Source organism: Chrysoperla carnea, chromosome X (assembly GCF_905475395.1).
Source record: "Chrysoperla carnea chromosome X, inChrCarn1.1, whole genome shotgun sequence".
Taxonomy (NCBI): Eukaryota; Metazoa; Arthropoda; class Insecta; order Neuroptera; family Chrysopidae; genus Chrysoperla; species Chrysoperla carnea.
In genome coordinates, this window is record NC_058342.1 from 23,150,022 (window position 1) to 23,164,641 (window position 14,620).

Sequence of the window (14,620 nt, forward strand, 5' to 3'; positions counted from 1 at the left end):
CCACCAGGATCCACAAAAAACGGAATAATTTTTTGAATATAAAAAAAAAAATGAAAATCGGATCCATTTGACGATTGGGCGTGTACTTCCTGAGATATCCCTCAAAATCGTAAATGGCGATATTCTGAAGTAATTTTACGTTGATATCTGAGCTTGTCGTTCAGTCATAAAATGAACAAGTTTTCATTTCTTTTTTTTTTCAAGTAAATCAGTGGTTTAAAGTAATCCAGTTAGGCAATTAGGATTAAAGTGATCCACTTAAGAATACAGATTAAGTCACATTCGCACAAGCATAAGTGGATTATTTCAAATCTCATTTAGAAATACTTGAACCAGCTCCAAAACTCAACAAGATAAGTTTATCGACAATTTCCACATACCAAAATTAACGATTACAATTTTTTTCTCAAAATCGTTTTTAAAAATAATACGCAAGAACAAAATAAGAAGAACTTGATTCAACATCTAAAGAAAATTGTAATCAATCTCGTAGAATTTATAGATTCTGAATCCATAAATTCTCGAATCAGAAATAATTCATTTCTTACGTAATGTGTTTAAATGTAAAACTTTGTTATTTATTTATTTAGTTTCTTTCCTGAACTCGGCCAATGTTTTTAAAGACATATCTTCTAAGCCAACCTCCCCCCTCCCCATCTCTTAATTTACAAAATCCCTGCAGAACAAATGTAACAATATTGAAATGATGAAAAATATATTATTACATTTGTTTTCAATCCCAAAGAGTATAGGATGGAGTGGAAAAAGATTTAATGAAAGATTTATTTGTTTTATTATTCCAATATGTACTTTTTTTAATGTTTATATCAAAATAATTTCTTAAAATTTCTTCATATCACATTTATGTTAAATAAGGGACTTATTTACGAATAATAGAACGATTAACTCTTATTATAACGAATAAGAATTAGTTAACATTATTTTGTATTTAAAATCACCACTTGGATCTAATTCGGAGACTTTTAAACTAAATATTGTCTTTTTCCGTCAAAACCCTATCGTCAAAAGAAAAGTTAATTTCACTAAGATAGTTTGTTAAAATTTCTTCATATCACATTTATGTTAAATAAGGGGCGTATTTACGAATAATAGAATGATTAACCCCTAATATAACGACTAAGAGTTAGATAAATTTTTTTTTGTGTTTAAAATCACCACTTGGATCTAATTCGGTGACTCGGCAATTGAATATTATGCTTTTCCGAGGAAAAATGAAAACCCTATCGTCAAAAGACAAGTTAATTTCAATCAAATAATTTGTTAATTTTGATCAAATAATTTTATTATTCCAATATGGACTCTTTTTAATTTTTATATCAAAATAATTTGTTAAAATTTCTTCATATCACATTTAAGTTGAATAAGGGGGGACGTATTTACGAATAATAGAATTATTAACTCTTAATATAACGATTAAGAATTATTTAACTTTTGTTGGTGTTTAAAATCACCACTTGAATCTAATTCGGTGACTCTTAAACTAAATATTGTAATTTTCCGAGGAAAAATGAAAATCCTATCGTCAAGAGACAAACTGGAATAATATAGGGTTGGGTTTGGACGCTCCAACCCAAGTCTTTTGTTGGGAAGCTTGAAAGGGTTTCTTATGAAGCGTTTTATCTTTGTAATGTCAAATGGGTATCAAATCTAACTCACAAACCGACTGGAAATTATAAAGATAAAACACTTCAATTGATTTCGGATTTACGATTTTTTTCAACCTGTTTTTTTATTACTCAGTAACGTTAAAGTTTTTTACTCTGTGTTGTTGACACTAATTCTATACTCGGTTTTCTTTTTACTGTTTTTAATTTTTTTTTTAATTCAATTTATAATTTCGAATAAAGATGGAGAGATTTTCCCCTTCATAGATAGAAATTTTCAAATTAAATTTCATTAAAACGGTGCTAAGTATTAATTTTTCTAACAATTCTTTTGTTTCATATTATTAAGGTTCATTCATATATTCTAGACGCACATTTTTGTACGTAATTCGCTCACGCTAAAATAAACGTAATCGATAATCATATACAACAGTAATATTTACGCCACGTTAACTGTTTTTGTGTCTAAGCGTCAAATCTACTGTTTAGGTACTCGCTTTCGACATTTATTCGTGTTTTAGTAAACGAGAATCCATTATATTCAGAGGCAATAAAAAGGCAAAATGGAAATCGTAATATGTGCTTTAAAAATCACCAGATTCGTTTTTTTATGCTTTCACTTTCTACCTTAGTGTTTTAGGAAACGTAAATAAATATTTATTACTACGTTCTATGTCGGATGTTGGACGCATGCATATTTTAACCCATTTTGACACTCATTTGACGTTTTATACAATAAAGGTAATATAAATGTAGAAAAGGCTTTAAAAATGTCCTTGTTTGCGTTTAGATTCATTTTTTGTATATTCACTTTCGATATTTATTCGTAATAAGCAAACGAGAATTAATTCTTTCCACTGAAAAATATATAAATATAAGCCAGATTGTTCCCTTGTGCCTTTCGTAAATTTTTATTTAAACGAAATTCATTTACGTACGTAATATGTCATAGATGTGCGAATGAACCTTTAAAAACTTGATTTAATGATAGTTTCTCAGTGTGTCCTGAAAAAATGTGTAAAAAAATTTACAGTGTAAATAATATTTATGATTAATAGTTTATTGAGCTAAACAAGAAAAGTAATTTATTATTTTTATAAATGAACAAAAATATAAATTTTAATAAAAATTAAAATTAATTTGTCAAATTTTATTTCGATTCCTTATAAGAATCTGACATGCATTATTACCAAAATTATTTACATACTTGGTTTATCAAAATTGGATATAATTTGGAGTGATGGAATAATTGTATTTGGTGACGTCATAAAGTTAAAAAGAACGGTTTTTGGATAACAGCCAAATATTATCCAGTTTGTATTGAATTTTTTTTGAGACCGACTAATTTTCGCTACAATTAAACTTTGTGCTAATAGTCGGGACCAGCACTGCACATTCTTGAAACATATTACAGTGAGATTAGACCCGGAATTTGAAAAGTTTGACCCAAATTTAGTTGGATGACATACTTGGTTTATCAAAATTGGATATAATTTGGAGGTGATAGAGCAAAATTTAATTTTTTGGATTTTTATGACGTCAAATAGTTAAAAAATTAATTTTTTGATAACACAGCCAAATATTATTTAATTTGTATGGAATTTTTTTTTGAAGTCCACTAATTTTGGGTTAGTCTTTTCATCTGCGACGTTAGTTTTTCGCTACAATTAAACTTTGTGCTAATAGTCGGGTCCAGCACTCCACATTCTTTAAACCTATTACAATGAGGTTAAATTTGACCATAAATTTGAAAAGTATGATCCAAATTTAGTTGGATTACATACTTAGTTTATCAAAATTGGATATAATTCGGAGGTGATAGAGCAAAATTTAATTTTTAGGATTTTGATGGCGTCATAAAGTTCAAAAAATCGATTTTTGGATAACACAGCCAAATATTATCCAATTTGTATGAAATTTTTTTTGAAATCCACCAATTTTAGGTTACTCTTTTCATCTACGATGCTAGTTCTTCGCTACAATTAGCCTTTGTGCTAATAGTCGAGACCAGGACCTCACATTCTTGAAACCTATTACAATGAGGTAAAATTAGACCAGAAATTTGAAAAGTATGACCCAAATTTAGTTCTATTACATACTTGGTTTTTCAAAATTGGATATAATTTGGAGAAGATGGAGCAACATTAATTTTTTTAAAATTTTGATGACGTCGTAAAGTTAAAAAAATTTAATTTTTTGATAACAAAGCCAAATATTATCCAATTTGTATGGAATTTTTTTTCGAAATTCACTAATTTTGGGTTAATCTTTTCATCTGCGACGTTAGTTTTTCGCTACAATTAACCTTTGTGCTAATAGTTGGAACCGTGCTCTTTTCTTCTGTGATGATAATTTTTTTTCTACAAGTAACCTTTGTGCTAAAAGTTGGACCAGGACCTTATTTGCTTGAAACCTATTACAGTGAGGTTAAATATGAGCAGAAATTTGAAAAGTATGACCAAAATTTAGTTGGATTACATACTTGGTTTATCAAAATTTGATATAATTTGGAGATGATAGAAATTAAATTTTTTGAATTTTTCTATTTTTGGAATACAGTCAAATATTATCAAAATTGATTGATTCCGTCCACTATCTGATCTACGGGGTGTTAATTGAACGGTCTGTAGTGGATTCGACTTGTGGGTGTATTGTTTTGGGGTATTCGAGTTTATTTTGTCAAATATGATTTGCTAACATCCCATAGTTGCTGCTCGCTGGTTTGACGATTCGATAAGCCGATAAGTGGTCATCTAATACCGGCATAATTATTAACTATGGTGGGTATTGGGTATACGTTGTATATAACCTCTTTGGTATACGTACAGAAGTTTTGTTATTTTTTTAAAGTATATAATAGCATGTGGGTATGGCAGAAAATATTCTAGTAACATTTAATATGAATAAAATTCCCCTAAGCACAATTTAACCTTAAAGAATTTAAAAAATTTTCAAATAAAATTTATAAAAATTTCATTTGAATATTTTGAATATTCTTAACAAATTGTGGATAAAATCATTTATTTTGTGTATAATTTGCATCTTAAAACTATAAACGAAATTAATTAATATTTGCGTAACAGTTTTAGAACTACTGTCAATAACAATTATTTAAACGTCCTCAACATTTTAAAGATAATATTTTAATTAGGAGTGGCTTGTTAAAAGTTTTTTTTCCACGATAGTTTTTTAAAAAAATTCCACATTTTTTGTCAAAATGTTAGATTTATCAGTATTTAAAGAACCGTTGGGTATTATGCGAGTATTTCAATTTGTACGTTTTTTATTATACTATAAAATTTTTGCACGTCCGGCTTTTAAATAAAAATCCAATTTTTCATCCGTAGATATTTGCATTCTTGGCATTTTCATGTACCACAAGTTATACGAACGAGTTAAATTTTAATTGTAAAGCTGAAAATGGTACAATTGGATCGTATGCGTATCCAATTGAATATCCATTTGATGTAAAAATTTCACAGAGTCAAGTGTGCGCTAATTCTAAATTTACAGTGAGTGTTTTGTTTTTCTTTTAAAAAAATGACGGTAACTTTGATTTTCCATCGACTTTTGGTTTTTTTTTCATAGTTATATGCTGATTTTTCATTCGAAGCTCACTTTTTCTTCATAACTGGATTATTATCGATTTTGTATGCGATTGGAATTTCTGTTGTTTACGCGTTAATTGAAGATGTTTATAAAAACGATAAACGTTTTCCATTTTTGGTGAGTATATTTTTTACGCTTTATTTTTTTCCACTTAAATATTAATTCTTCATTATGTATTAAAAATTGAAATTAATTGAAGGATCAACTGCGAATGTGACAATTTCATTTTGAAGACTCTATCTAAGATCCTATCAAATATTTTATCATTTTTTTTACAATAAATCGTGGTCTGTTTAATATATATCTCCCTACGAAGTTTTAAACAGCTCACAAGATTTGATAAAAGATGAACACTCATCAATCGCTCCAGGTGTTCTCCAACTCTATCTCCTCACATCCATTGAATTTAATTTATCAGGATTTAGAAGGTGTTCCATTTTCGATGGTATTTTTTAATGTGCTGCCATTTTGATGTTTTTTTACTAGAACGTCCTGTATTTTTACATGCAGTCCTGTAGTTTGACTCCCGAAATCGTGCAATCTCTCCCGAATATCGATATCAATATAAATTCTACCGAGTTCAGTAAAAAAGATTTTTTGATTACATATTTGTTTCATATTCAGCAGTGCTGGTCGGATCCAGGATGTCGTCTCTGGAGGGGAGTGGGGGATTATTTTATCATTTTCCTTTTTTTTTTTTAATTTTCGGGATTGGATTTCGTCCTGGAGGGGTTCAATTTTATCATCTTCCTCTTTTTTTTAGATTTTCGAAACTTAACCATTTATTTTGCGAAGATGTTGATGTGTGTCCAACTGAAAACTTTCGTGTTACAGATCTGAGCACCTATCAGCATGGCGAAGATTTTTAATTGAAAAACCATCCCTTATTGACCAAGAGGAATCGATCCTTTTATTCTAGGCCCATAAACTCACTAGATAGCACTAGATAGATGTCCGGCCCTTAAATCATCACTTTACTTTTTGGAGATATTTGAAATGTGTTGAAATTTAATTTTTTAATTAAAAATAACATTCTAAACGGAACACTTTTCATTCACCCACGTCCATCGGTGGAATATTTCGTCATTTTTGTTAATCGGGATGTTTTCACTTGTCAAAAAAACATGACATTCTAGTTCGAAACACCAAAATAGGGGAACATTTAAAAATAGCATCGAAAATAGAACACCCTATAACATTCAAGGGCAGTTAAATATTTTCAATCACAAATTTCTTTGAAATCTGAAAGATAAGCTTAGCATCGGACGAAGTATAAATAATATTTTCTGTATAAATTCTAGGATTTTGGAGCAACAGTAATTTTAGCCGTATTCTGGTTATCAGGTTCAGCTGCTTGGGCGTATGGAGTATCCGGTTTAAAAAGTGTTACAGATCCGACAACAATTAAAACTACAATGAGTTTAGATTGTTGTACAATAAGTCGATCCGGATTTACTCGTTTAACGATATCAATTGTAAGTTCGAAATTTGTATATTTTTTCTTCTAAATTTTCTTACGATAAATTTTTGTCTAGATATTTGGATTCTTAAATTTCTTTTTATGGGCATCCGATTTATGGTTTGTATATAAAGAAACAGCATGGTTTCAAAGTTTATCGAATCAAGCTCCAAGTGGAGTTTAAATAAGGAAAATTAGAATATTTTTCTTCGAATATATTTAAGACTTTTTTTTTTTTTAATAACGTTTCACATTTTATTTTTTTACAAGAAAAAATGTCTTCCACATTTTGAACTGAAGTATTAGTGCCTTATATAAAAAAAGCGTTTTTTGCAAAGTGAAAAAAAGAAAACGTAAGTACTTTTTTTAAAAGTCCGTCCAAAAGGGAATTATTTTAAATCTAGATCTTTTTAGGGGAATCTCTTTTCTAGTGCCTTAAATAATTTTTGTAACTTTTACACCAAAGTACTAATTTTAATTTTTGTAATATTTGCAAATTTAATAATTAATAAAATCGAAATATTGTAATTTAAAAAAACAAATTGGGATTTTTATTTACACAGCAGGTGCTACATAAAAAAATAGCGTGCCAGATATGTTTAATCTAACATAGAGTGGAATCTCGATAATTCGATCATCAAGGAAAATGCAAAAAATTCGAGTTAATGCGTTTTCGGCTTTAACAAGTAGTTTAAGATACGAAGATCAATTGCTAAAATTTCTACTTAGAAAGCTGCGATTATATTTTCCTAATTTCCAGTTACAGAGTATAAATATGTACTCTCAATACCTCGCAGGGAAATAACATTTCGTTCGAGCTACAAAGTTTAAATAATTCGAATACCGCGTATTTTTGTACATGTAAAATGTTTTGAATGAGATTCCACAGATGTCGTTTCATTAAAAACATTAAAGCTATGCAATTTTGGAATTGACAAATTTTTAGTTTTAGATATTAAAAAAATATTTTTGAAACTATATATCGGAAGTCAGTAAAATACAGTTGTTGGTAATTTTGAAATCTGAATCTATATATATACAGTGTGTTCATTTGAAATCTAAAAACCTAAATTTCTCTAGGTGCCATTTTTAATCTAAATCGAAGTGTTTTCACTCATAAAAACAATCAGATCAGGTCCAGAGTTATTAAGGGTGGATACTTCCATTTTTTGCGTAGTCCATCTTAAGGGGGTCCTTTCGCCGCCAATGTTAATTAAAAAATATTAGATTACAAGCAAAAGTAATTTTTTTATAATAGTTTTTATAAATCTTTATCTATTGTTTAGTAAAGTTTCAATCATACTTTACAGTGTAAATTTTTGTAACAAAAATTTTCAAAAATGTTAACATTTGTTGACAGTCTTACGAGAAAATAATATTGAAAATTTTTTTTTTGGAATATTCAGGTTTCTGGAAAATTTGTTCTTAAGGTAGCAAGTAAAGACCCTTTCGCCGCCAATGTTAATTTAAAACAAGTGAAAACAAACAATTGACTGAGTTAATTGTTGAAATACCATGCATAGACAGTATTGATTACTTTATCACATTACACATACATACATGTCACACATATATAACTGATACTCCCATATAATACATACTATAAAATTTGCGCCTAATTGGCGCCCTCGCGTGATGTTTACGAAAAAATGTTTCAAACAAAAGGTATTTATTTTTTATGAGGAATTTTTGTTCTATCTCTAACGGTTTACAAGATGGGTCCTACGGTCGATATATTTTTTCGTTTTTGAGTTATCGTGTCCACAGACGGACGGACGGACAACCGGAAATGGACTAATTATACCAAAATTTTGTGCGTAGCATCAATATTTTTAAGCGTAACAAACTTGGGACTAGTATACCTTGCATATTACATATATGCATGGTATAAAAATGCACAATTTACGTCCAGCCAGTACAAGGACGACCTTTAAGAACCAATCCATGGAGGTTAGAGAGAAGTAGAACGATCGCTACACGCTAAAGCATTAGCGCGCTTGTCCCTGAAAATTCGTCGGTAAGTAGTATTTGCGAAGTTAGCTGTTTATGAGTATAAGTAGATGAAGTTATTTGCATAATATACAAATTTAACAACCCGCTTTTATTAAGACAACTTAGCGATCCCAGCGCCTCACTTATTTTGACCGTATTTCTGGGACACTATTTCCTACAGCGATCATTCTCCTTCTCTCTACCTCCATGAACCAATGGATCGATTTCATTGTTTTTATCATGGTTGAATAGAGAATTTTATAATTTTTAAAATTTTGGTAAGCTTTAAAACTTCATATATAATTACGGAATAATATTTTTCACTCTTTTAACGCTCCGTGCAAGGGATGATAAAAATTTTTTAGCAATAGATTCCTAAACTAGAAAGTATAAGTTTTCAAATGAGCTATTTAAGTTGCAAATTCTATGATTTTTCGCAAGGATACAGCTGTTTAGGTAAAATTTTGTGTACAATTTATCACATTGTCGTCGCTTGGATAAGAACGAAGTAACCGAATCCACCCACATCAAATTGTAATTGTAAAATGTGTATGTAGTTAAATAAATAAAGATTAACAAATAATGATGTGGGTGGTCTCTGTTATAGGCGTACATGTCAGAGAAACGGAGGTTAAACCCCATTATTATTATTATTAGATAAAATTTTGTGTACAAACTTTGGTTCGTTTTAATAAATTAATTGTGTTATATGTATTGATAATTTTATATCTAATATAAACAAAATATTATAACGAAGAGAAATAATTATAAATATTTAGTAACATGAGACTCTTAATGAATTGTTATCAAAATAATAATTATAATAAACAATTAAAATAATTTATGAAATCAAATGCAGTAACGCAAAATCGAAAACAAGAATATATTTTAAATTTATAAAATAATGTTTTAAATTACTTGCTCAAATTCTAAACTATTATCACATACAGTCAAAACTCGTTATAACGACTTATAAATGGTAATCGTTATTCGTTGTGTGCATAGTCATGATAAGGACAATAAAATCGATGCCAGCGCTACCAGTAAAAATTTTGGCGATAAAGGACGCTGTTATGACTAATTTGCAATTCTTTACATGTTAATGTTATAGAAAATGTCAAATTAAAATTATTGTAAAACACTAATTAATTAAACTTAATGCATTAAAAATTGTAAAAAACAGAAATCACAATTGCACAAATATTATTTTTCAAATGTAAATTATCATAATTATGTATTTAAATTTGTGAGACAATAATATTAAATTTTCAATGTAAGTCATAAATGCAATCCATACAATTATATATGCATCCATACAATTCTATAATTAAAGAAGTGTATCGTTACCATGGTAACGCCTCCAATAAAACTCACGCACGGTGCGAATATCTGAGTCATTATAAGCGATATATATACGTTTTTTTTTTTTTTTGTACTTAAATGAACAGTTAATTTTGAAAGTTGACATGTGGAATAGTTAAGGTCAACGGGGAAGGAATGCACAGTGGAATAACAAATTTCCGGACAAAATATAATGAAGGGATTTTTATGCTGAAAATTTATTCAAAAGACTATTTAGATGCGAAAGTATCTTTTATTTGGCAACAATAAAAAAAATTTGTTTAGTCATATTCGTCTTCAAACCCAATTATTTCATTTTCTTCTTCAATTTTTTTTGCTTCTTAGCCATGTTTTTTCTTATCTATGCTTGCTTTAGTTTTCACGTAAGGTTATTTTTGAATTATAAGTAATAAATTTTCACTGGAAAACTGCTGGCTCCTTTTTTGGAATTTTTACTTAAACTATCTTAATCTGTATCCTTATCTTAGTCTTAAAAGAAAAGGCGCAAGATCGAGTAAGATTTTTTTTCATAAACATGTTGTAGAATATTTAAACTTTGACTTGTTATAAAAAATTTTACCGGGCAAAAAGGGGCACATAGACAAAAAGCTTTGTGTTTGATAAATTTAATGAAAAAAAGTTACCTTTTTTTACAGCAAATATAAATTGAATGACACGGGAAGCGAAGTTAAGGTAACGCAAATAGCCTGTTTGTGACGCAGTGGTTATCTAACTACTCCAAAAAACAACTTTCAATGCAAAACAAAAGAGTTTTCTGACTTTGTCCAAAAATTTCGTATAAATACTCCACTGTGGAATGAGGGTGTTCCCAAAATCCGTTTAACCCTTGTTATCTCCCACAAGGGCTTTTTTGGGCTTCTCCAACGAACCTGTTAAGTTCAATTAAATTGAAATTTGATATGTAGGGCTGTGTCTAAAGCGAGCTGGTGTTATAAAAGCGGGATTCAATTCCGAAAATTCGTAGGGGATTCCCAAGGGAAAGAGAGAGTTAGTATGTGGGCTGGATTAGTTTTCAAAGATGTGCCTTTTGGGGGTACAAAATCCTTTCTATTTTTTACACCAAAAACCAAACGGGTGAGGCGATTTTAACGATTCTTACGTCAATCGATTTGTCTGATTTGAATAATCAAAAAATATTTATTGAACTTTGAAGAATTTATATTAATATTGTAAATCAGCGGAAACTTCACAATTTCTGTCTCCCGATCAAATCTGAAAAGAGGACAGCCCTAATTTGTCGTAGTAACCGATTGGTCGTCACAAGCGATGTAACCAGTTTTGACTGTACCTATATTGTTTGTATATTATTTATAATTAACAATAATTCACATCGGCTAACAATTTATAATTTTTAGTTTATAACTTTTAGTTTATAAATGCAATCAACCTGCGAGACCACGATTTACCTGCAATTAATAATTATATTGTTTAAATTTGAAAATTTTTGCCGAATCCACAATTCAATAAAACTTTTTTCATAAATACAAAAGTTTATTTTGTATTTGAGTGTTTAAGTGTTTATGCTCAATCGGTCCATTAAGTTTTTCTTTTTGAAAATGCGATTATTTACCAGTGAAAGTTTCCATAGTATGGAAGCGCCTGCGAAAAATTGTTTAGCGATTATGATGGTTCAATATTTCGATACGGTAAGTAAGTTTTTTCATATTTTGTTTTCAATTTGTTTTGGAAAATTTTTGATTAAAAGTTAATTTTAGTTAATTTTAGAATTTTCTTTTCAATTCTATTTTAAAGGTAGTTTCTCGAAAAGTGAATGTATGATCATACTGTTTTAAATTTTGTTAATAAATTCTGATGGAACTTGGAAAAATTAAGAGTAAAATTTTTCGAATTATAAGTTTTAAAATATTGATGGCTAAGATATAGAGAAAATCTCCTATTAGTTCCAGCAAAATCCATCATTGAGCATCCTTAAATTTCGGATGGAAAATTTTTTCTGGATCGTATTTGAAGCATGCTCCGGCACGTAAAAGTGCAGGTTGTCGGTGGGTAACCCGGTAGGATATTGTTTAAACAAATTTTTTTAAACAAATGTGTAATATTGACTGAATCGCTGCGGAAATATATATCATATAATTGGGGTCAAGATTTTAAAAAAATGTACTTAGGCATTTTTCTCTAAACCCTCCAGTTATCGAGTAAAAAATTCGTAAAATTTGAAAAACAGGATTTTTTTTATCTTCATCCCTTAAAAAATCAGATTTTTAATATGTATAAAATTTTTATTTGTAGTGTAAAGCTTACTCAAGAACATCCGACAAAAAATTTTTGCTACTTGCATTTTAAGTGCCTGATTGTTAATTGTTAAGAAAGCGAACGAAAAATCACCCAACAATAATTTATTTTTCCCACAACGAAACCCCTCATAAAATTGAAAAAACAGTTTTTGCGATTTTCTGGGGGATTTCGTTGTGGAAAATGAAATTTTTCGTTTTAATTTTGAGTCGATCGGTGAAAATATCATATTTCTAGCATATACCAAAAATTAGTTTAAACAATATCATACCGGGTTATTCAGCGGCAATATGCACTTTGACGTTCAGGGGCATGTTTTAAACGGGATCCTGCAAAACTTCCATGCGAAAATTAAGCATGCTCAATGACGGATTTTGGCGGGACTATATAGAAGAAATAACGCGCAATTGCTATTTTATAGAAAAACGAATGCCGCTTGTTATAACTTTCTTTACAGAAAAATATTTGTCATGCTTTTATAATTAATGAATATTAGTTTTCGAAATTTTTTAGAATGGGGACATTAATGAGAATGTATATAGGTACACGAGTTAAAAATTTTTCTGATGAAACGAGATTTTCTACTCATGATTTTTTTTGAATAGACGCTTAGTTTTCAAAATACAAATTTTTGAAAAATTGAAAATGCAATATTCGGGCTGTGTTATTTTTTTTCAATCTCTGTGGAAATTCGTTTAGCTAACGTAGCTCTTATGTTACGAGTTTTTTTTCATATCTTGTTTTCAATTTATTTTAGAAATTTTTGAGTAAAAGTATACCTATTTAAGTTGAATTTTCCGTTCAACGTTTAGAATTGTATTTCTAAAGAAGTTCCCAAAAAAATGAGTTTATGCAAATATTTGACACTTACGTTTCAAATTTTGAGGGTGGACTCTGTTAAAACTTAGAAAATTAGATTAAAATTAAGAGTCAATTTTTTCATCATTTACCATAGTTTTTGAAATATGAAATATAAAAAATTTACCTGCTTATAAGGGGCATTATTCCATGAATGCATATATACATGTTTTAAAAATTTTCCTAATAAAACGTGATTTCCTAATAAAACCTTCCCGAGGAATGTCCTTAAGGGGGGAATCTACCTATGATTTTTTTGTTTGTTTAATAGTCAATAACTTTTTTTAACATTTTTTAAATTTGGCAGTTTATTTATTTTTATGTATTCTGAAATTAAAACAGGTGATCTTGTATGCGTCATTCGAGGTGGTAAGGAAATCTATTTTCGGAGGATCGTAAAATATACAAATTTTTTTTTTTTTTTAAATATACGTCGAAAATCGCATAATTTTTTTTTTTAAGCAAAAATTTGCAGTTTTAGTTCATTTTTATATAAAACTAGCTTACTTGGCGAACGTCGTACCGCCTAAAATAGTCAATGAATATCTCCGCTTGCCCTTATTTGTCTCCCCATTTGTTTACAATTTCATGGGTTTTAATTTTTTAGAAAATAAAATAGGTATATAGTTCAATTTGCTGATAATGCAGCATTCTATAATAGGCGAAATAATTTTTAAAGTAAGTTAAGTAGTGCATAAAGCTCCTTCCCCTTAATCGGGGGGAGGCGTTTTAATAGGTAGTAATTCTGTCTGCTACTCGGAACGGTGACGAATACAACAAGTCCGATCACAGCCCGACTTTATTTAAGATAACGGCTGATATGTTTCCCATTAAGAGGGAGGGAAGTGGATAATTTATTTGAAGAAGCGCCAAAATTGGTACTTTTGAAATTTGGCAATTGATTTAGTATAAAAACTATTATCTCATTTTGTGCTTGGTTAAGGGGGAATTCTCTTTTTAGAGAATTCATTTTAAATATTACAATACACATAATCAGCGTTATTATCTTATTCCATGAGTCATTGAGGGGGATTTGATATGTATTTCATATATACATAAAAACGTTGAAAAAAGCTGGTTTCCCCCTAGGAATCCCTGCCAAGTTTATGAAATCCACATCTCTGATAAAAAAGTCCTATTCAATTCCGATTAAAATTTCCAGTTCATTCCGATTGAATTCCGATTCAATCCAGTAGAACCCAATATCAAATTTAAAATTCGTTCCCATTCATGAATTAGAACCAATTGGCAATTTCCGATTAGATTTATTAAATTGAATCGGAATTCAATTGGAATGAATTGGAAATTTTTTCGATTCAAAATTTTAATTGGGTTCAATTGAAATGAATCGGAAATTTTTTTCCCCAATTGAATCCTATTAATTCCAATTACTTGAATTGGAAATTTATGATTCAGGGATCATAACATTGCCCAGTCTAGTATAAAACTCTACATATCTCTC

General features: G+C 29.3%; 1 protein-coding gene across 1 annotated transcript; it reads left to right on the forward strand.

Moving 5' to 3' along the window:
• Positions 1–4,759: 4,759 nt before the first annotated feature.
• Positions 4,760–7,152, forward strand: LOC123302525 (synaptophysin-like). Its single transcript, XM_044885496.1, has 5 exons — positions 4,760–4,899; positions 4,973–5,137; positions 5,214–5,351; positions 6,536–6,709; positions 6,770–7,152. The coding sequence occupies exons 1-5, from the start codon at positions 4,843–4,845 to the stop codon at positions 6,875–6,877; spliced, it is 642 nt and encodes a 213-aa protein (XP_044741431.1). The 5' UTR covers positions 4,760–4,842; the 3' UTR covers positions 6,878–7,152.
• The last annotated feature ends 7,468 nt before the right edge of the window (positions 7,153–14,620 follow it).